This window comes from Vulpes lagopus, chromosome 17, assembly GCF_018345385.1.
Source record: "Vulpes lagopus strain Blue_001 chromosome 17, ASM1834538v1, whole genome shotgun sequence".
NCBI classification, from domain to species: domain Eukaryota; kingdom Metazoa; phylum Chordata; class Mammalia; order Carnivora; family Canidae; genus Vulpes; species Vulpes lagopus.
Genome location: NC_054840.1, coordinates 29,304,793 through 29,326,319, shown reverse-complemented (window position 1 = coordinate 29,326,319; position 21,527 = coordinate 29,304,793). Strand labels below are relative to the sequence as shown.

At 38.4% G+C, this 21,527-nt stretch overlaps 1 protein-coding gene across 2 annotated transcripts in view; it reads right to left on the bottom strand.

Annotated features, from left to right (window-relative positions):
• GNB4 (G protein subunit beta 4) overlaps positions 1–21,527 on the bottom strand; it is a 57,921-nt gene that overhangs the window by 16,168 nt on the left and 20,226 nt on the right. The window contains exons 1-8 of one of the 2 annotated variants that reach the window (XM_041731543.1): positions 17,067–17,087; positions 14,249–14,346; positions 7,067–7,105; positions 6,308–6,414; positions 5,107–5,170; positions 3,222–3,384; positions 2,002–2,068; positions 1,697–1,898 (exon numbers count right to left, since the gene is read on the bottom strand). In XM_041731543.1, the coding sequence (XP_041587477.1) occupies positions 1,697–1,898; positions 2,002–2,068; positions 3,222–3,384; positions 5,107–5,170; positions 6,308–6,414; positions 7,067–7,105; positions 14,249–14,305 (699 nt within the window). In that variant the 5' untranslated portion in view covers positions 14,306–14,346; positions 17,067–17,087. Of the gene's footprint in view, positions 1–1,696; positions 1,899–2,001; positions 2,069–3,221; positions 3,385–5,106; positions 5,171–6,307; positions 6,415–7,066; positions 7,106–14,248; positions 14,347–17,066; positions 17,088–21,527 lie in introns of those variants that run through there. The other variant, XM_041731542.1, reaches the window with a different exon arrangement.

The following is a 21,527-nucleotide window of genomic DNA, read 5'->3' as shown; positions in this document are numbered from 1 at the left end:
ATGAGAAGATGAACTATTAAAAAAAAAAAGAAAATGAGGGATCCCTGGGTGGCGCAGCGGTTTGGCGCCTGCCTTTGGCCCAGGGCGCGATCCTGGAGACCCGGGATCGAATCCCACGTCGGGCTCGCGGTGCATGGAGCCTGCTTCTCCCTCTGCCTATGTCTCTGCCTCTCTCTCTCTCTGTGTGCCTATCATAAATAAATAAAATTAAAAAAAATTTAAAAAAAAAAGAAAAAAAAAGAAAAAAAAGAAAAAAGAAAAAAAAAAGAAAATGAAACCAACCTCACAGCAAAGAAATAATCGCAGTAAAAAATCAATTAAATAAAACATTAAAACAGAGCAAATTGTCCCCCAACCAAAAGATGGTTGAGAAGATAAACAGATAAACCTCTACCAAATGTAAATGCCATCTATCTAACAAAGCACCACAAACTGGATGGTGTACACAGCAGAGATTTAAGGTCACACAATTCTGGAGGCTGGAAGCTTGAAGTCAAGGTGTCTAAGAGCTGTATGTATCAGTCTTCTCCCTGTGACTCTTCACACTGCTTACCTCCTCTGCCTGTTGGTTTGTAGATTTCCCCCTTTTCTAAGGATACTAGTCATATGACGGATCTCCAATCTGGGTATGACACAGCTGATGACATCTCCAACGATCCTATTTTCAAATAAGGTCACATGCTGACGTAGTGGGGGGTTAGGACTCAATGGGTAATCTAAACAGGCCTATATCTAAATAAGACATTAAATCTGTAGATAAATCTCTTCTCACAAAGAAAACTCCTTGGCTAAAGAGCTTTCACAGAGAAGTCCAACCAAACATTTAAGGAAGAAATAATACCAATCCTACACAAACTGTCCCAGAAAACAGAAGAGGAGGGATGCTCCCCAACTTTGCCTACAAGGCCAGCACTGGTCTAAATAACAAACCAGAAAAATCATTTCAAGAAAGGAAAAATATAACAACTTTTATGAACACGGTTGCAAAACTTTTATAAATCAAATGAACTAATATTTAAAAACAATTATGCAAGATGACCGAGTGTGGTTTGTCCCAGAAACACAGGGTTGGGGTAATATTTGGGGGAAAAAAAAATCAACGTGAATTCACCATTTAACAGACTAAAAAAACAAATCACATGATCACCTCAATAGATGAAGAGAAAAAAGCATTTAACTCCACTCATCCCTGACAAAATGTAAGCAAATTAGGAAAAGAGAATACCACCAACCTGATAAAGGTGATAAAATGAGAGATGGAAAAGACAAGGTTAACCTGCTTTAAATCTCTATTCTTCTAACCAGGCTGGTCTGATAATAGGCGGGGGCAGGCGGTAACAGTATTTACTTTCTCAGATGTTTAACAAAATTATAAAAAATGGCTTTCAATATGTGAATAAAGAGTAACCAATTTTTTCCTTAAACACACTTCTCACAAAATTAGGAGTGTCTGATACACATAAGCACTTGCATTCACAGTACTTTTGGAAATCCTAGTTGTTCCTGTACAGTTTAGCACTTGATCTACCTGGGACAATTATATTTCATACGACCAGTTCATTCTCATATACTGAGTACTTACTTGGCTTAATCTATTTGCGGTTACCTGTTTGGAGTTTTTGGGGTTAAAATCAGGTTATAGATCTCAACAGTTTGTATGCATAATAAATTTTCCTTAGAAATGCGATTTACTTACACTGACAGCATTAATATCTGACACGTGTCCAGTGAAAGACTGTCTGCACATTCCATCTCGAATATCCCATAATTTTGAAGAGGCATCACAAGCACCAGAAACAAATGTCCTCATGTCAGGACTCAGAGAGAGACTCATCACATCTCCAGAATGCCCAGTGAAAGTGGTGGTCTGCTGAGCAGTTTCGATGTCCCATAAAGCACTATAATTAAACATATATTAAAATGATGACTATAACGTCTTTTATGTTAGTTCCTACTACCACCCTCAATCCCCAAATCAGTGTTCCTGTGGGCCACACTTACCAAGTTGTGTCTCCTGAACTGGTAACAATTTGGCTGTCATCTAAAAAACGACAGCAGGACAAGTAGCCTGCAGCACAGAGCAACACATTTAGGTTATCACTGACTGAGTAACTCCATTACCATGTGAAATAGTAATATGCATTTTTAACAGCACAATACGTGGCAACAAAGTTTTGTTACTATAATGTCTAGCTCTACTTTTAATTACTTCAAGTTCTATGCTGTCTGCAACTAAATTTTATCAACTCTCAGGTATTTACTGTCAACGGTGTCGTGTTGGACACCCTGAAAATGACAAACTTAAGACACAGTCGCTTCTACCTGCTACAGGTAGCAGGACCTGAAACAGATTCCATTACACAAATCTCTATCATCTATGGCAGACTGGGCTCAGTACACTGGAAATCCTTTAATAATACTGTGAGAAATTACAACCACCTTGGTAAAGGCTTCATAGAAAAGGTGTTCCCTGAAAGCTCAGAATTCACCAGTGTCTCAAAATACGGAAATGGCAGGACAAGGACATTAGAGATTTTTGTAAAAAAGCATGATCAAATAGTACTACCAAGAATTCAGAGAGTTAGAAACTTGATGAGTGGCAATAAATTCCTTACTAACACTGCTAACCAAATACTATACTATTGTGTACACACTATGGTGCGCATACTGGCAAATCAAGCAATGCACTACCACATTTATGAAGTGTTTCCTACTATGAACCTAATACATACTTTCAATTACTAAGTACAGATGCCAAAATCCCATAATTGTTATATGGTTGCAGAGAAAACAGAAAATTCTATTTGCTTTCTTTTTAAAGTAGGCTTCATGCTGGGCATGGAACCCAACATGGGGCCTGAACTCATGATCCCAAGATAGAGACCTGAACTGAAATCAAGAGTCAGACACTTAACTGACTGAGCCACCCCGGTGCTTCTGTATTTGCTTTTTAAAATTATTATTATTGTTTGAATATTTTGTAATCAATCTGTTTTTTTTTTTTTTTACAAAACAGTGCTATTTTTTAAATAAAAATAAAGTTACAGTCATCATTTGTAGAACTACAAAGTTGGTGCATCCCAGATTCATAGCCATTTCTACTCACTTGATTAATACTCAAGCTTTAACAGTTGAGCACAGTTCATCCCTTGCTCTCATTGGTTGGCTCACTCAGGAGTCCTCATATTTAGTTAGAAAGGACAGTATTTTGTGGAGCTCACCTGTGTGACCTGGTAACTCCCGACTCACTCTCACGTTTCCCTCTCTGGTTTTTAAGTTATATATAGAGCAGATGTTGTCCAGCCCTCCACATGCCACGTAATTACCAGAGGGAGCATAGGCACAGGTCATTACCCAGGAAGACCTCAAAGGAATAGCATGCATCTGTACAACAAATAACATGCAAAAACTATTACTAATATTGTAAAAAACAGTCCATTTTTCAAATCTTTTTTTCATTTTTCAAATCTATTTACAATGAAGCAAGCATTACTAAAAATTAAATGCATCTAACTAAAAATAAGCTAAATTTAAAATGCAACGGTTTAAGTGAACAATGAAAAATAAAATACTTATAATTACACAGAAAAAAATAATAGGCATGTTAGCATGTGTCACCAATTCATTTGGATTTAAGTTTTCCTTTTCAGAAATTATTTTAGGAGAAGGATGTAGGATGTTTCAATGCTAATATATCCATCCAAAATATTAAGTGCAAAATGTTTAAGAATTTAATAAAATCCTTTGTTTTGGTAATAGCACTCAAAGGAGGAATTTCCTCTAATACCAAACAAGGCAAGTGTCAGAGCCAATTAAAATGGTTCTTCCATAAAAATAAAAAAATAAAATGGTTCTTCCATGAAGAGATGGCACTGCGTCCCTCTAATAGGATATATACTCTGCACTCAAATTTTAAAAATGGTCATAGTTTGTACTGATCTGCCCACACCACTCTGTGCCTTACTCAATACCAATCATTTGCTAGTAGGTGGAAAAGTCAAGGCTGAATGGTCCAGAGAATCAACATATACGTTGTTACTATTATGCTCTCACTTAAACCTAAAATATATTTTTTGAAGATTTTATTTATTTATTCATGAGACACAGAGAGAGAGAGGCAGAGACACAGGCAGAGAGAGAAGCAGGCTCCATGCAGGGAGCCCGAAGTGGTACTCGATCCCCAGACTGGGATTACACCCTGAGCCAAAGGTGGAGGATCAACTGCTGAGCCACTCAAGTGTCCCTAAACCTAAAATATTTTTAAAACTATTTTTGTTTTAGGAAAATATGTTTGAAAACCAATTAATATAAAAACTGTTATAAATAAATCTCAACCAGGTTGAAGTTATTGTTTAATTCACAAAACAGTACTTTTAAATCTTTAATAAAAATAGTGATATAAGTACACACAGAACCTAAAAAATATTTGATGTGTGTAAGTTTTCTTGAAGCTTTTCTGCTACCACTCAACACCTTTACATCAAGGATTCTTTGCAGTAGACACATTAGGAGAACCCACTGGGTTTCTCCAAGAGATGGGGAAAAAGCTGGAATTTGCCTCCAATCTACTGCATCTCCTAAGCAATCCAGAAACCCAAATCAATGCCTAGAGTGGACCAGAGAAAAGCCTCAGAGAAGCATTCAGGCTTAGTTACAACAGAAATAAAAATCTCAGGGTTGCTGCCACATTAGCACATGGGAAATTTAAGAAAAGTCATTTATAGGGGCGCCTTGCTGACTCAGTCAGAAGAGCATGTGACTCATGATCTCAAGATCATGAGTTGGAGCCCCACATTGAGTGCAGAAATTAAATAAAACTTTAAAAAATAATAAATCATGAGTATGTAAAACTGGTGCACTTTTCTAATATTAGAATACAATATATAAGACAACTAAAGCACACTGAATAATAGTCCTACATCTGTCCTTGAGAACATAAAAGGGGTTAATATTAAAAGCAAACACTAAGCCCTAAGAGACAATCTAGATTAAAATAAATGGAATCAGTTTATCTGTGAAGGAAATTAAAGTTTGAAATAATAAAGGAAAGAACTGTTGGACCCTAGACCAAATAAAAGGTTAAGGAGAATAATTAAGAAATCCTACCTTATTTGTTGTATAGCTATCCCAAATAATTAATTTTCCATCTTGGGAAGCACTGACTAGTAGCCTAGAAGAACAAACACAAAAATAATTTGACAGAGGAAAAAAGTAGCTTCAATTAGTCATGCACTGCATTAATGTAGAACAGTTCCAAAAATATAATTTTTCTAATTAAAAACTTAACACCAGAAAATATCCTCCCAATTTAATAAAATTTATTCTGCATGCCAAAGTTTCCAATAGGACACAGAGTTTAGCAAAATTTCAACATTTTACTAAAAATGCTTCTGGTTATGATTCAACTTTTTTATGGTGACAACATTCTTATTCAAGATTCTGATAGATTATTATTTATTGACTTGCCCAACAATCATATTTCACTCCATCTAAATCAATCGAGAGCCTGTGAATGCAAGGCTGTGTGATGGGTATGACGCAGGATACACCTCCTGCCTCTGAGGCCTCTACCATCAGGCAGAGAGAAGGTATTCATACGTTTACAAGATGTTAGATAAGTGAAAACTGTCAGGAGGGGGGGATATAAAATCAATGTCACAGGAAAGTAATAGGGGAAAGATACCTGTTTGTTGAGTGAATCAGTCTTCCCAAAAAGAATGCATATTGAAAAATGGAATTCTGTAAGCTAAAGGTAGAGAGAAGTCTATTCTGTGAGGAAGGTATGTTCATTGACAAGGGGAGGAAAAACACAGTGAGTGTATCAGGAACTGTGAATTTTCCAGTTGCATCAAGTGTGTGAGAAATGGGCATAATGGCTGAGTAAACCGGACTGGGCTTGAACAGCAGAAAGCTTGGTTTGCTGGCTAAATAGGAACTCCTAACTAAACAACTATTAGTTACTGAACTTTGTTTCGCTTTGGACATTTTCACTATCGTATGAAATTCTAAAGATACAAAAAAAGCTACCTGGGGGGAAAAGTCACCTTCCTGTCCCTGTCACCAAGCTGCGCAGATCCCTTCCCTGCAGGTAAATGACATTAGCAGGGATTCAGGTAGCAGTTGTCCCCAACTTTTTATGAAAGGAAAAGTTAACAGTAAGGTATGTGGCAGAACCTGAATTTTTTTTTTTTTTAAGTAGACTCCATACCTGCTTGAACTCACAACCCTGAGATCAAAGTCAAACGCTTAACTGACTGAGCCACCCAGGGGCCTCTGAAATAAATTCTTTAAATAGGCAGGTACAAACCTTGAATCATATCCCCAATGCATAGCGTAGATCTTAGCTAGATGACCCCTCAGCGTCCGTCTCGTTCGCATTTGTATTCGGCCCACGGAATCCATATTTGATGTGATCTTCAGAAAGCACCAAGAATGTTATTCTTTACCTTAGACGTAACTCAGACAATAAAGTAGAAACAACAGGCATAAAACAGAAGACAAATTTACAGCAACTGAAGGTAGTTTAAATAATTCCAGAGCCATTATAGGATCAGTAAGTTGAAGAAAAGGTCTGATTTAAAATGATCCTATTTGCACTTTCCATTGAGAATTTCTATTACAGATTAACTTTTAAGAGACATACCTCCCAACTTTAGTTTTCAAAAAGCTACAAGTAAAAATCAAAGTAGATGATCAAAGAGTAAAAGCTTTCATTCAGCGCATAAAATTTTCCTTAATAAAAATTATCAATATTAAACTAATGCAATCTAAGAGTTTATGTAAGAAAAAAAAAAGCATAATTGGCACATATCAAAAAGAATCAGAAGTTACTTAAAAAATACATATGAATCTGCATATTTTTACAGTATTTGCTTTTCCACAGGCTTCTATTTTAACAAGTATGCTTTAAAAAGCACATGTACAGCATCTGGCAAAGTGTTTTTAAATACAGATCTCACTTTCAATTACATACTAATAAAAACCATCTGAATGTCATTTGTATCCGTGTCAAGCTCTTTCATGTGACTTACTAAAATGGATTAAAAAAAAACAAAAAACACTTTACCTGAATAAGGGTTGCATCGTTACACGCTTTCCTAGCATCCTGAAGTAAAGAAAGATGATTATAATACATTTAAATGTGGAAATCTCTGGATAGGACCTAAAATACTATTTTTGTTGAAAATGTGGACAAATATATCTTTCACTGGGCCACACAATCTATTTAAAATTTTAGTGGTTAGTACATTTACAACACTGTACAACTACCACCACCAATTTCAGAACATTTATCATTAAGAAAAAAAAGAAGAAGAAACAAAGAAACAAACAAAAAATAATCCCCATGCCTCCCAACTTCCTCATTCCTTGGTAATCACTAGGTTATTTTCTATCTCTATGGGTTTACCCATTCTGGACATTTCATATAAATAGAATCTTACAATACAACCTTTTATCTCTGGCTTCTTTCACTTAATGTAGGTTTTCAGGGACCATCCATGTTATAGCATGTGTCAGTACTCTTATTTTTTATGGCTGAGTAATATTCCACTATATGGATAGATCACACTGTTTACCTATTACCTGATGGACATTAAGTTGTTTCCAATTTTTGTTTTTTTGTGAATAATGAGGCTGTGAACCTCATGTGTAAGTTGTGTATACATTTCTTCAATTCTCCTGGGTATATACCTAGGAGTGGTGGGTGATGTGGTAACTCTGATTAATTTTTTTTAATTAAATGTCAAATTGTTTTCTTCATAGAAGCTGTACCATTTTACATTCCCATCAGCAATGTATTATGAACTTTCCAACTTCTTTGCATCCTCACTCATACTGTTGTCCTTTTTAAAATTATTACTATAGCCACTTTAATGGTTATGAAGTAGTATCTCATTATAGTTTTCATTTGCATTTCCCTAACAATTAGTGATGGTGAGCATCTCTTTCATGTGGAGTATCTGTACATGTGCTTATTGGCCATCTGTACCTCTTCTTTGGAGATAGTCTATTCAAATCCTTTGCCCATTTTAAATTGCATTATTGTTGAATTGTGGGGGCTCTTTATATATTCTGGCCACTAGATCCTTACCAGTTGTATGACTTGCAAATATTTTCTCCCATTTTGTAGACTGTCTCTTCATTTTCTTGACCAGTGTCCTTACACAAGTTTTTAATTTTAATGTAGTCTAATTTATCTATTCTGTTGCTTGGGCTTTCAGTGTCATATTGAACTGCCACCTAATCCAAGGTCACAAACATTAACAGCTTATGTTTAGTTCTAAAATTTTTAGACTTTTAGCATTTATATTTAGGTACCACTTTCAGTTAATTTTTATAAATGGTATGAGCTGGGAGTAGAAATTCATTCTTTTACGTGTGGATATCCAGTTGTCCTAGCAGCATCTGTTGAAAAAAATCTTTCTTTCCCTCTCAAATGGTCTGTTATCCTTGATGAAAAATCAGTTGGCCCTAGATATATGGGTTCATTTAGGGACTCTCAATTCTATTCCATTGTGTAAATATACTTCTGGTTTATGATTAAAAAATTTTTAATTGCATCCCCATGAGTAAAAATGAACTAGGTTGATTTAATAAGACCATGGTATTCAGAGTTATATTTGTTACTAAGATTCAGCAAAAATGTTCAGAGTTCCCTTTTGGTTTGTTCTGGTATCTAGAAGTTGAGATGATAGGAAGGATATTTATAGAATACTCAGGTCATTTCAGAAAACTTTTAAAAATACATAGCACTGGGATTCCTGGGTGGTTCAGTGGTTCAGCATCTGCCTTCAGCTCAAGTTGTGATCCCAGTGTCCTGGGATCGAGTCCCACATGAGGCTCCCTATAGGGACCCTGCTTCTCCCTCTGCCTGTGTCTCTGCCTCTGTGTCTCTCATGAGTAAATAAATGAAATCTTTAAAAAAAAAAAAAAAAAGGTCAGGGTAGTATCCTCTTCAACTTATTCCCTACTGTTTTTAACATACTCCTGTGCAAAGAGGAAGCACACAGTATTTGTTGAATAAATGCCCCAAATGGACAACTCGTCCCAGTCAGCCAAAGGAAAAATGCCTGCCTCTGCTCGCAGCAGAGACTAGATGGAACACACGACCTTTTTAGCTGCCCTTTCCACCTATTTATAACACTTAGAATATTTCTATGTAAGGATGTTCATAAGTAGTTACACAAACATATGATTTGATTCTTTAATTCTCAGTCAAATTGTGGGTTGAGAAACCTCATTTGGCAAGGAATAATTTAGTCCACCTTTCCTACAATGAAAAGAATTTCCAGAAAGGATAGTGATAGCCTGAGCCAGATTCCAAAAATGGTAGAGTTAAAGACTAAATTCTAAAAACAGGGTTTTCTGGTTTTAAACTTTATGAATATGAACTATCATTGTTTAGGTCATCTTATTTAATTCAATCACTCAATTAAAAAAAAATCTGTTGAACACTGTGTCAGGTACTAATCTGGGCACCACAGTTTAACAGCAGACAAACCAGAAATCCCAGCCCTCGTAGAGGGCTTGTAACATTAACAGTATAATTAAACTGTAAGTGAAAATTACTGACTATTGCAAATAGGTAAAAATTTAAAACATTGGAATATAAGCATTCTACTAATAGCAGTTACTTGCAAGTCATGCAAAGATTCTACTCACATTCAGAAGAATTTACTCTTGTGAACACTCATCCATTATAAAACTGAATAAAAAATTATTTCCAAGTAAAGGCTGAACTCCACATTGTCCACCATAATACAAGACATCTTTGTGCAAGAGAAAAGTGACATATTTTTCACTCCAAGAAACAATTACAAAAGATAAATACAGTTTTCTCTATTGCTGTTTTTTTTAATTTAAAATAAATCATATTGGGATGACTGGGTAGCACATCAATTGAGCATCTGACTTTCACTGAGGGTGTGGTCCCGGGGTCCCAGGTCCTGGGATCAAGTCCCAGATCCAGCTCTCTGCAGGGAGCCTGCTTCTCCGTCTGCTTGTGCCTCTGCCTCTCTGTCTCTACCTTTAAAAAAATAAATCATATTGCATACATTTCTATTATGTCATGTGTTTATACCAGTGACATATACAATTAGGTTAAATTCTAGGGCACAGCCCTGGTGGCTCAGCGGTTTAGCACAGCCTTCAGCCCAGGGTGGGATCCTGGAAACCTGGGATCGAGTCCCATGTCAGGCTCCCTGCATGGAGCCTGCTTCTCCCTCTGCCTGTGCCTGTTCCTCTCTCTCTTTCTCTCTGTCTCTCATGAATAAATAAGATCTTAAAAAAAAAAGAGCAAATTCAAGGAGTGAGGGGGAAAGAGAGGGTCTTTAAATATAGCATGACATGATTAAACTGAGAAGTACATGGCACCTTACATACAGATGCAAGCTCTATCAAAATTCAAATGGCATGGGCAACCCGGGTGACTCAGCGGTTTAGCACTGCCTTCAGCCCAGGGTGGGATCCTGGAGACCTGGGATTGAGTCCCACATCGGGCTCCCTCTAGGGAGCCTGCTTCTCCCTCTACCTGTCTCTGTCTCTGCCTCTCTCTCTCTCTCTCTCTCTCTCTCATGATTGAAAAAAAAAAAAATCAAATGGCATTTTTCACAAAAATACAAGTAATCCTAAAATCTGTATGAAACCACCAAAGATCCTGCATAGCCAAAGAAGTTGAGACTAAAGAACAAAACGGGAGGCATCATGTTCTCTGATTTCAAACTACATTACAAAGTCATAGTAATCAACCAGTATGGTATTAGCATAAAAATGGGATATATGGATCAATGGAACAGAGAAACCAGAATGTTCCTCTGCATATATGGTCAATTAATTTATGACAATAAGGGAAAGAGAGTCTCTTCAACAACTGGTGTTGGGAAAACTGGAGAGCCACAAGCAAAAGAATGAAACTGGGCCACTATCTTACACCATACACAAAAATAAACTCAAGATGGATTAAAGCCTTGAATCTAACACCTGAAACCATAATACTCCTAGAAGAAAACATAGGTGGTAAATCCCGACATCTGTCTTGGTGATTATTTTCTGGATTTGACACCAAAAGACAAAGAATAAGCAAGAATAACCAACTAAAAAGCTTCTGCACAGCAAAGGAAATAAACCATCAAGAAGATGAAAAAGCAACTATTTAATGGGAGAGAATATTTCTAAACTGTATCTGATAGGGAGAATATCCAAAATAAAGAACTCAGACAATTCAAAAGCCAAACAATTTTAAAAAAGAGAAAATATGTCATGCCCATGGATTGAAAGAATACTATTAAAATGTACCCCCTTACCCAAAGCAATCTACAGATTCAATGCAATCTCTATCAAAACACCAAGTATTTGACACAGAATCAGAATAATCCTAAAACTTGCATGGAACCAAAAAAGACACTGAATAGCCAAATCAATCTGAGAAAGAAGAACACAGCTGGAGGTATCAAAATTCTAGATTTCAATATATACTACAAAGCCATAATAATCAAAACAGTATGGAACTGACACAAAGACAGACACATAGATCAATGAAACAGTATAGAGCCCAGAAATAAATTCATGTATAAACCTGACCAATTAATCAAAAGATGCAATGGTGGGGGAAAAAAGACAGTCCTTCAATAAATGGTATTGGGAAAACTGGACATCTAACATTCTAAAGAATGACACTGGACCATTTTCTTATACCACACAAAAACTCAAAACAGAGTAAAGACCTAAATGTGAAGACCTTAAACCATAAAACTCCGACAAAAAACATAGGCAATAACCTCTTGGATGTCAGCCTTAGCAACATATTTATAGATAAGTCTCCTCAGGCGAGGGAAACAAAAGCAAAATAAACTACTGAGACTACACCAAAATAAAAAGCTTTTGCAAAGAAACCAACGAAACAGGAACACAACCTACTAACAAAGAGAAGATATTTGCAAAAGATTTATCCCTTAAGGGGTTAATGTCCAAAATATATAAAAAATTTAATAACTCAACACCTGAAAAACAATCTGATCAAAAAATTTCAGTCAAAGGATGTGAACAGACATTTTTCCAGAGAAGACATCCAGAGAGCCAACAGGCACATGAAAAGACGCTCAACATCACTATCAGGGAAGCAAATCAAAACCCCGATGAGAGGGGAGCCTGGGTGGCTGAGTTGGTTCAGCATCTGCCTTCAGCTCAGGTCATGATCCCGGAGTCCTGGGATTGAGCCCCAAACCAGGCTCCCTGCTCAGTGGAGAACCTACTTCTCCCTCTTTTTCTTCTGCTTGTATTCTCTTGTGTGCATGTGTGCGCGCTCTCGCTCTCTCTCTCAAATAAAGTCTTTAAAAAAATAATAAAATAAAACAACCCCAATGAGATATCACCTCACATCTGGTAGAATGACTATAACCAAGAAGACAAGAAATTACAAGTGTTAGCGAGGATGTGGAGAAAAAGGAGCCCTCCTACACTGCTGGTAGGAATGTAAACTGGTGCAGCCACTGCAGAAAACAATACGGAGGTTCCTCAAAAAATTAAGAAATTACTATGTCATCCAGCAATTCCATTTCTCAATATTTATTAGAAGAAAACAAAAATACTCACTCAAAAAGATATATGTACACCTACTGTCATTGCAGCACAATTTAAATGGCTAAGCTATGGAAGCAACCTAAGTGTCCACCAATAGATGTATGAAGACAATGTGGTATGTACACATGCACAGGATTATTATTCAGCCATTAAAAAAAAAACCCAAGATTTTGCTATTAAAGACAACATGGGTGGACCTTGTGGGCATTAAAAGAAGTCAAAGACAAATACTGTATGATCTCATTTCTGTATAATTAAAAAAAAAAAAAAAAAGCCAAGCTCTTATTTACAAAGACCAATTCTTTTTTCAATGACACCACCATGTGGCCATGTGCTTGGCCAATCAGCCTGTCCTGTTTAGCTTCTGGAGCAAGTGACACAACATGGAGATCACAGAGAATCCAACCTGGTGTTGGTGAAGAATTACTTCGGAGATTGTTTTAGGAAGCCTTCTTCATCCCAGGCAAAACATATCCCTCCTTCACTCTGACAGCTTGGTTCAGACACCTAAACTATCCAACCCAGAGCTCCTATGCACATCTACATCATTCACTTCCTTGAATTCCTGGTAGTGAGATTTGGTTAGGGTTTCAATCCAATCAGAATCAACAGTTCCTTGGTGTTCTTCAGCCGTCCCTGTTCTCGCTCCTCTCCTCTCTTTGCCTGTAGTAATGCCCTCGTATAGATCCTGTGCCTCATCCTTTCTTCTTCTTCCTCTTCACTTACCGCATCAGAGGGGTTCCGAAACAGCTACTGCAGGAGGGGGAGGGGGGAGAGGGGGAGGGGAGGGGCAGGCAGTGTTGCAAGTTACTAGGGCTCCTCCTGGCTTTCCGCTGAAGTTCTCCAATTGTATCTCTTACCAGTTCAGCCCTTGCTGTCCCTGCAGTAAGCAGCCAGAGCCAGGCTACAGCTCAGTCTCTTTCCTCTACCCTGTGCACCAAAGAGGCTCCCTAAGCATAAAGGTTTAGAGACGTGCCATCTTTCATCTGTACCTTCCTTGATATTCCTCCGTCCAGGGAAACTTCTATTTCCACCGGTTCAGAGGATTACCGGTATTTTTGCCCGAGGGAATGCTACCCACTTTGCAGAAACCCTCCCTCTGAGCCTTTCCATACCCTGATGCATCACTCTGATTCTTGGTGTGAAGTTCTAAATGTCTTTTAATTTTGTTGCCAGATGGAATTTGTATTTACTTCTTAAGATCTTTGCTGTTTTGAGTTGATTTCCAAGAGTAAAAGATGACAGACATGTCTTTATTATGCCACTAATAATTTTTAATGTTTTTCTGCAATCTAATATTTTAGAGATTCATATTTTTTCTAGTGTTTTACAATGTGATAATATCTGCCTCATTACATTGCACCAAACATCAAACTACAATTCCAGGTGTGTGACTAAGAGAATTATGTTTGTCTTTCAGCAGGAATTACATCTAGAATATTAACTTCTTAGGGACACAGAGCCTATAAGCACACACACAGATTTCTTAGGAATGATTTTTAGAGAGGACCCTAGAGGTACGATAAAAACAAACTGACCATTTCAAGACTTATAAATTTAATATATGCAAACTGGTCCAAAAATGAACACGTTTTATTCATTGGTGGTACTAAAAAAAAAAAAAAAAAAAAAAAGTGTTAAATTTCAAAACGAGAAACTTTGCTCTTACCTGGATCTGATTCCGCAGCTGTTCGGCTTCCTGCCTCAACTGCTCCAGTTCACTCATCTTTTAACTTGTTTGCCTTCGAAATTAGCAAGTGAAAGCAACTGTCAAAACAAAAATAAAAACAAAACAAGCTGGTTTCAGTTCTCCATTTATGTATTAATCTACTTTTTAAACTACTGACAGAACTTTGTGATCCTTCTGAAACTCAAGTGAGCTAGCAATTCCAAGTTGTAGATCTAGATTACTCACCAAAGAGTCTGATAGAGAACATAACTGGAGGATGGAAGAGAAATCTTGAGCTGTAGTATTCAAGACTAAATTACAGACTGTTAGTACTAGAACACAGTCCACAGTGAGAAATACTTTACCATACTTTAGAGAGCACCCATAATACCTATTTATCTCCACTTAGATGTCTAATAGGCACCTGAGAGTTCATACTTCAAAGGTGAACCCCCCCCCCCATTTCTTGTCTGGGTATATGGAAATTCAGTCCTGTCAACCCTTTAAGCCAGGATACCTGGGAGTCATCCTTGTTTCTTTTACACCCTACATGTACTCCCATCAGCAAAACATGCCAGTTCTTCCTTCAGAAAAAATACCTAGGATCTGATCGATTCTGATCACTTTGCCACTTTGCCTACCTTGGTCTAAGCCACCACCTTCTCTCACCTGTCTCCTTTCTAATGCCCTGAACCACAGCCCCATCTATCCTAAATTTAGCAATGGAGTCATCCTTTTAAAACCCCAGTCTTTCTTCTGCTTTAAATCCTACAAGGTTTTCCACTCAGAGGAAAACATAACCCTTTATCTTGACCTATAGAGCCCTACCCAAACTCTTACACACACCCTTCTCTGACCTTATCAATCACGCTGTCCCTCACTCTGCTCCAGCCATTTCTTGAAGTCCTTTGAACTCACTAAGTAGGATCTAGCCTCAGTGTCTTTATACTTGCTCTTTCCTCAGCCTGAAATGCTTTTACTCCTGATATTTTCATTGCTTGCTGACTTTTGCTCAAATGTTACATCCTCAGCAGGACCTTTGCTGATAGCACACAGGCATCAGCCTTATCCTGTAAGGCCACTAGACATTTCAACACCATCTGGCATATTTTTGTTTATTTGTTGTCAGTTTCCTCCTGGAAGAATGTAAGCTCCTTGAGGGAGGGACTCTGTTCAATTTACTTTTGTTACATCCCTAGCACTCAAGACACTTCAGTAAATAATCTGAAATAATGTAATAAATAAAGGAAATTCTTTCCCTGAGGATTTAGGATGAATCACAGAACCAAAAAGCAGGAATATTACTACTTCAGGAAGAAACTAGAGGCTGAAAACTGGTAGTATTCTTTCTCTACCTGTCCCATTTTTCTCTTCCTATTTATTTTTCTTCTACAAAATAACTTTCTCTTTCTCCAAGCAGAAGACTCGGTTTGTATTTCCTCAGGTCAAAATTAGAGACCTGAATGCTTACCACAACTAAGAATCCCCATGAAAGACTTTGATTCCCTGAAGAATTTGTTTCTGGTGTCTACCCTTCATTCACTTCAACTGTAGTACAAGTATCTTTTTATTCTTTCAGTTAACTTTGAATTTATTTTGTCAAATTAACACATCAATCTATTGGGGTTGCTTGCAATGGCATTAAGCTATAAAATAAGAACTGACATCATTCTAATATTCCATGTCCCCAAAAAAACAACATTCCATGTCCAACTTACTATTATAATACAGCTCTCCATTTATCTGGATTTTTAGCAAATTTTGATAATTTTCTTTAAAAGGCTTAACCATTTCTTGATGAAGTTCTATTTAACAAAGTATGTTCCTCAGAGAGTACCAGGCTGGTTAGATTACAGCCAATCTGGAATAACACTCCACCTAACTGAAGATAGCAGCATTTAGGTTCTGTATTTTTATTTATTCTTTTTTTTTTTTTTTAGATTTATTTATTCATAAGAGACAGAGAGAGGCAGAGACATAGGCAAAGGGAGAAGCAGGCTCCTCACAGAGAGCCTGATGAGGGACTCAATCCCTAGACCCAGGATCACACCCTGAGCCACAGACAGACACTCAACCACTGAGCCACCCAGGTGTCCCTATTTTAATTTTTTGTAAAGGTTTTATTTATTCATGAGACACACAGAGAGACGCAGAGACATAGACAGAGGGAGAAGCAGGTTCACCGCAGAGAGCCTGATGCAGGACTCAATCCCAAGACCCCAGGATCACGACCTGAGCCAAAGGCAGACACTCAACCACTGACCTACCTGGGTGCCCCAGATTCAATTCAGGTCCTTTATATTCACAACCTTAATTACCCTTGCTGGACTGTACTGAAGACATCACTGTTCCCCACATCCTAAGAACTCTGGTTCTGATGCTTCCTTTTCTGAGTTCCAAAAAAATCCTAAGTAAAACTGGTATAAACCTCTGAGTTGCTAATGTACTAAAAAGGAGTATCAAGGGGCCCTAACAGACCTTATTAGTTTCAGGGTGTTCAAAACCACCATTTACCTACCCGCTACTGCCTTTCCACCCTAAGAACCACCCACGTAACAACTGACTCTCTAAAGTGGAGCTGATCTGCAGCTGTAAGCAGAAAGAATAAGGGGTCCCCCCAAAAGACCAACAGACATAGCTTTCTTAAAAAGTTGTTTTAGGTCCCCAGACATCTTGTGAAAGAATGTGAGAACAAACAGCCACTATCGGGCCAGCTGACTGACCTGACCCACACTCTTGAGTTATCTTTGCAGGATCTAAATCCCTTTGAGCGCTCAGATACCAGTCCAACTAGAGCCAGAGAACTGATGATGCTGACCTCTGTTTTTGCCGATCCTCGCTCCTTGTGACTTTGACCTGGACTCCATCACCTCAAGAGGACTTTTGCCTCAACTCCATGCTGCATTCCACACTGCCCAAGCCCTTTCGTCAACATGTACCCTTAGCTTAGAAAGTTCCCAGTTTTATCCTTCTGGGAGCCAATGCTCTGGGGAAGGAAAAAACAAAAACACAGTATTCTCCTTTACTTGCTGGAAGTAAAACCTTTCCTTTTCCTTTTCTTTGGCTTGGTCGTTGTCTTTTGGCTCAACACTCACCAAGAGGCAAATCTAGTTTCAGGCAACACGGCTACTCAGGATATATACTATGATCTGTACCAAATGGAGGAGATTTTCCAGCCTGGCTGCCCAAAAGGATTGAGTACCATGAATAGAAATGGCAAACAAAAAGCAGTTCCTTCATCACCACCACTCTATGAATCAGTTACTTTTGGGAGAGGCCATGGGCCCTGAATATCACTATATTTTTCCTGGGCGTGTCAAAATATAAGGCCCTAATCACTTTCACTTTTCACTCAGGGGTGCATGTGGAGCAAGCAACCTTGAGGGATGAGACAATGTCTCCCCTCTAAGACGGAGTAGACTTGCTTCCACTTACTATAAAAGTGGTAAATTCCCCAAGCTCAGTGTTTCTGGGTTGTGACACAAATTTAATGTGCGTGTGGTATCTATCTAGGCCCACCTCTGTTCACCCCATAGGAATTGAGGAACATGAGGGAATTAACACAAACCAACATCAGGAGAGGTTACTCGCTGTGCTGTAAGGAATAAACTCCTTGTTCTCTGACCAGGGAGTCTCAGGTCAATTGTGAGCATCCGTGAGCCAGTAACAGGCTGAATTACCTGGCTTGTAAGTAGTTAAAATCCCAGACATTTTGAAGTCCTTGAGGGAGAAGGTTCATAAGAGACATGAGTTCAATGTAAAATATAGTGAGTTTGTGGTACCTTTCTTCTTTCTTTTTATGGTGATATAACTGACATAGAACATTGGGTAAATTATTGTATAAGTTTTAGTTACAGAATGTGATTTGACATTTATGTTGCAATATGATTACCAAAGAGTTAACTATCCTATCACATAATTACTGTTCTTTTTAGAGAGAACATTTAAGCTCTAGTCTTTTTTGCAACTTTGAAGTATATAATACAGTGTGGTTGACTACAGTCACTGTGTTGTACATCTTTAGATCTCCAGAACTCCATCCTTCCTCTACTTGCAAGCTGCACTTCCCTTCTTAAACAGATTACATCCCAGGCCCAGTACTTCATCCACAATTTTGCCAGCATCCTACTTGCCTTACCTTTTAATGTTGTCATACTCAACAGATAAAAATCACAATCTTGTATGAACCCAACTACCTACTTTTTCTTTGGCCAGAACTCAAGCGACCAAACATTGATCAAAAATCAAACTAAAGGGTATATTATTTATACTACAAATTAATTTCATCCATCTCAAGTGGGCCCTCAAAACCATCTCTCAACCCTATGCAGCATTTTGTTCATCACTTCTACTCTATCAACTATTTCAGTTCCTTTGAAGTCTTTAAGCTTCTGACCTTTCACACTCCCTCCTACAAATGACCTTGCCTTCTGCATCACAGAAAAAGCAGAAGCCATCAGACATGCTTTCAATTTTCTATTACTTGATATATAAAACTATACAAACTTAACTGACTCACCACATTCTCTTATCAGAAGAGAGGAAGAGACTTTTCTTTCATTTGGTCCAATTCCTCCACCTATAATTTAAATCCTATCTCTTATCTTTTCAGTAATCTTATACTTCTGATTGTCTCTTCTAGAACATTCAAGCTCTCATTTTTCCTCCATTGCTTTAGTCTTTTAGGAAAAATTCCAAACACAGAGAAAGGTGGAGAAATCAGTATAACGAACCCCCATAATACCCACCATGTGATTTACAAATTGTTAATGTTATATTTACTTCTTGTTTTTGCTAAAGTATTTTGAACGTTTTATTTGAGAAAGAGAAAACATGGGTTAGCACAAGCAGGGGGGAGGGGTGGAAGGGAGAGGAAGAAACATACTCCATGCTGAGCAGGGAGCCTGACAAGGGGCTCCATCCCAGGACTCTGAGATCATGACCTGAGCCCAAGGCAGACACTGAGCCACCCAAGCACCCCATTTGCTCAAGTATTTTAAAGTCAGTCACGGACATCAAGACATTCCACTCTGAAATATGTAAGCATACATCTCCAAAAATATCAGGACATTTTTCTATTAAATCGTAATACCACTAATAGATCTACCAAAATTAACAGTAATTATTCAGGAGCTAATATACCTATTTTTTTTAAGATTTTATTTATTTATTCATAGAGACACACAGAGAGAATGAGAGGCAGAGACACAGGCAGAGGGAGAAGCAGGCTCCATGCAGGGAGCCCGACGTGGGACTCGATCCAGGGTCTCCAGGATCATGCCCCGGGCTGCAGGCGGCACCAAACCACTGCGCCACCGGGGCTGCCCTCTATCTAGTCTATTTTCAAATTTCCCCAATTATTCCACCAATGTCTTTTTACATCTGATTTATTCAAATGAAGATCCAATTAAAGACTACATAATATATTTGGTTAGATCTCCTAAGTCTGTCCATCTAGAAGTTATCCACTGCCTGCTTTGTTACCTCTAGAATACTGACTGGATAGAATGAGCTACTTGTCCTAGAGGATGCCCTACATTCTGTTCACTTCCTTAGGGTATTAACTTGTTTATCCTCTAGATTGCCAATAAATAAGTTAGATCTACAGGCTAGATGATATGCAATGTGTCTGGCAGGAATACTTTCAGGTAACAGGGCAGACTTCGTATTATAATAAATCAGAACAAACTTAAGGTTTGTTTAGGCACTATTTGTAAAGCTGAAAGTGGTCAGTGTATTCAGGTGTTAACGTTTAGTCCATTCTAAGGTTGTAATTACTCACTTCTCATCTAGCAAACCACCACCTGTGGGTAACCTTTCACTTTGAATTGGATCCTTTCTATCAGGGTTAAACATGCCCAAGTTTGAAAGAAAAGAAAGAAGGGAGGAAGGGAAGAAAAAGAAAGAAAAAAGAAAAGAAAAGAAAAGGAAACAGAACAGAAAAGAAAAGAGAACAAACAAACAGAAGTCTTGATTTTACTATCACGGACCCTCCTTTTTCAATCCTTCATTATGAACTCTCAGAGCTGCCTGTACATGACCCCATTTCTTCACATGGATTTCTGAATTCTCAAGCCCTACTCATGTCCAGCCGACTTCAGCTAAGTTGAATCAGGCACCAAGGAAAAGGAGGGGGCAGTCAGAAGGCAGGGCTGTCTGAGGAAAGTTTCTAAGCAGCAAAATTAGAACCCTTGAGATGCTTGGAGCAAATGAAAGGTGAATATGCCACCCCAAATATGGCCTTAGGGGGCGGCAAAGGATCATTCAGAGACAAAGCAGACACAGGAGACACAGGAAACAAGAGAAGTCACTCCTCCAACATGGAAATTTACATTTATAAAGAAAACCTCCATTTGTAAGGGTGTCTGTCTCCCTCTCCATACTAGGAAGTGAAGGACACTACATCACCAGAGAATCTTAACCGATGGAGAAGGCACCGATTGAAATCACCACAACAAACCTTACCCCGGCTACCCTTGCCTTTTCCGATAACCTCGGGACGCCCCCCCCCCCCCCCCCCCCCCCCCCCAGGCACACTTTCTTCCCTCTTTGGCTGAAGACCGCATTTTGGCTGGTGCCTTGGGCCATCTTAAGGAGCAACGCATTTTTCCCCCCGCTGGGAATCGCCCAAGTATACCCGAGGAATACATACACGTTCATAAACTTGTTTTTCCCATTTATCTTTTATTGCAGGGGGTCTCAGCCAAGAACTCAGAAGGGTAAAAGGGAAAATCATTTTCCTCCCCTACAGAGACTATTGCAAACTTTCTCCAGATGCCTGAAAAGAAATGTTGAAACTGCCTTCCCCCACCTTTCATTACCTGCTGCTAAAGGGAGGAACTAGTTTTTCACTTTTTAAGGAACTTACTGGTTCTGTCACTAAGGAAAAGAAAAACATATATTTTAAAAGATTTTATTTATTCATGAGATACACAGAGGCAGAGACACAGGCAGAGGCAGAAGCAGCCTCCATGCAGGGAGCCCAACGTGGGACTTGATCTGGGGTCTCCAGGATCAGGCCCTGGGCTGAAGGCGATGCTAAACCGCTGAGCCACCCGGGCTGCCCAGAAAAAGAATATTTTGATGACACAAACTGTTGACCTCTTCTACCCACCTGACAATTGCTACATTCCTGAGACTTTTAATGAGGAACACATCTAGCACAGACTAGATTATAAACTACTTCTGTATGAGCCTAGAGGCTGAGTAGGCTAAAATGAGGCTATAAGATACCCCCAGGTGAAACCTAGTAAGATAAATTCTAATTATGTTTTGAAGG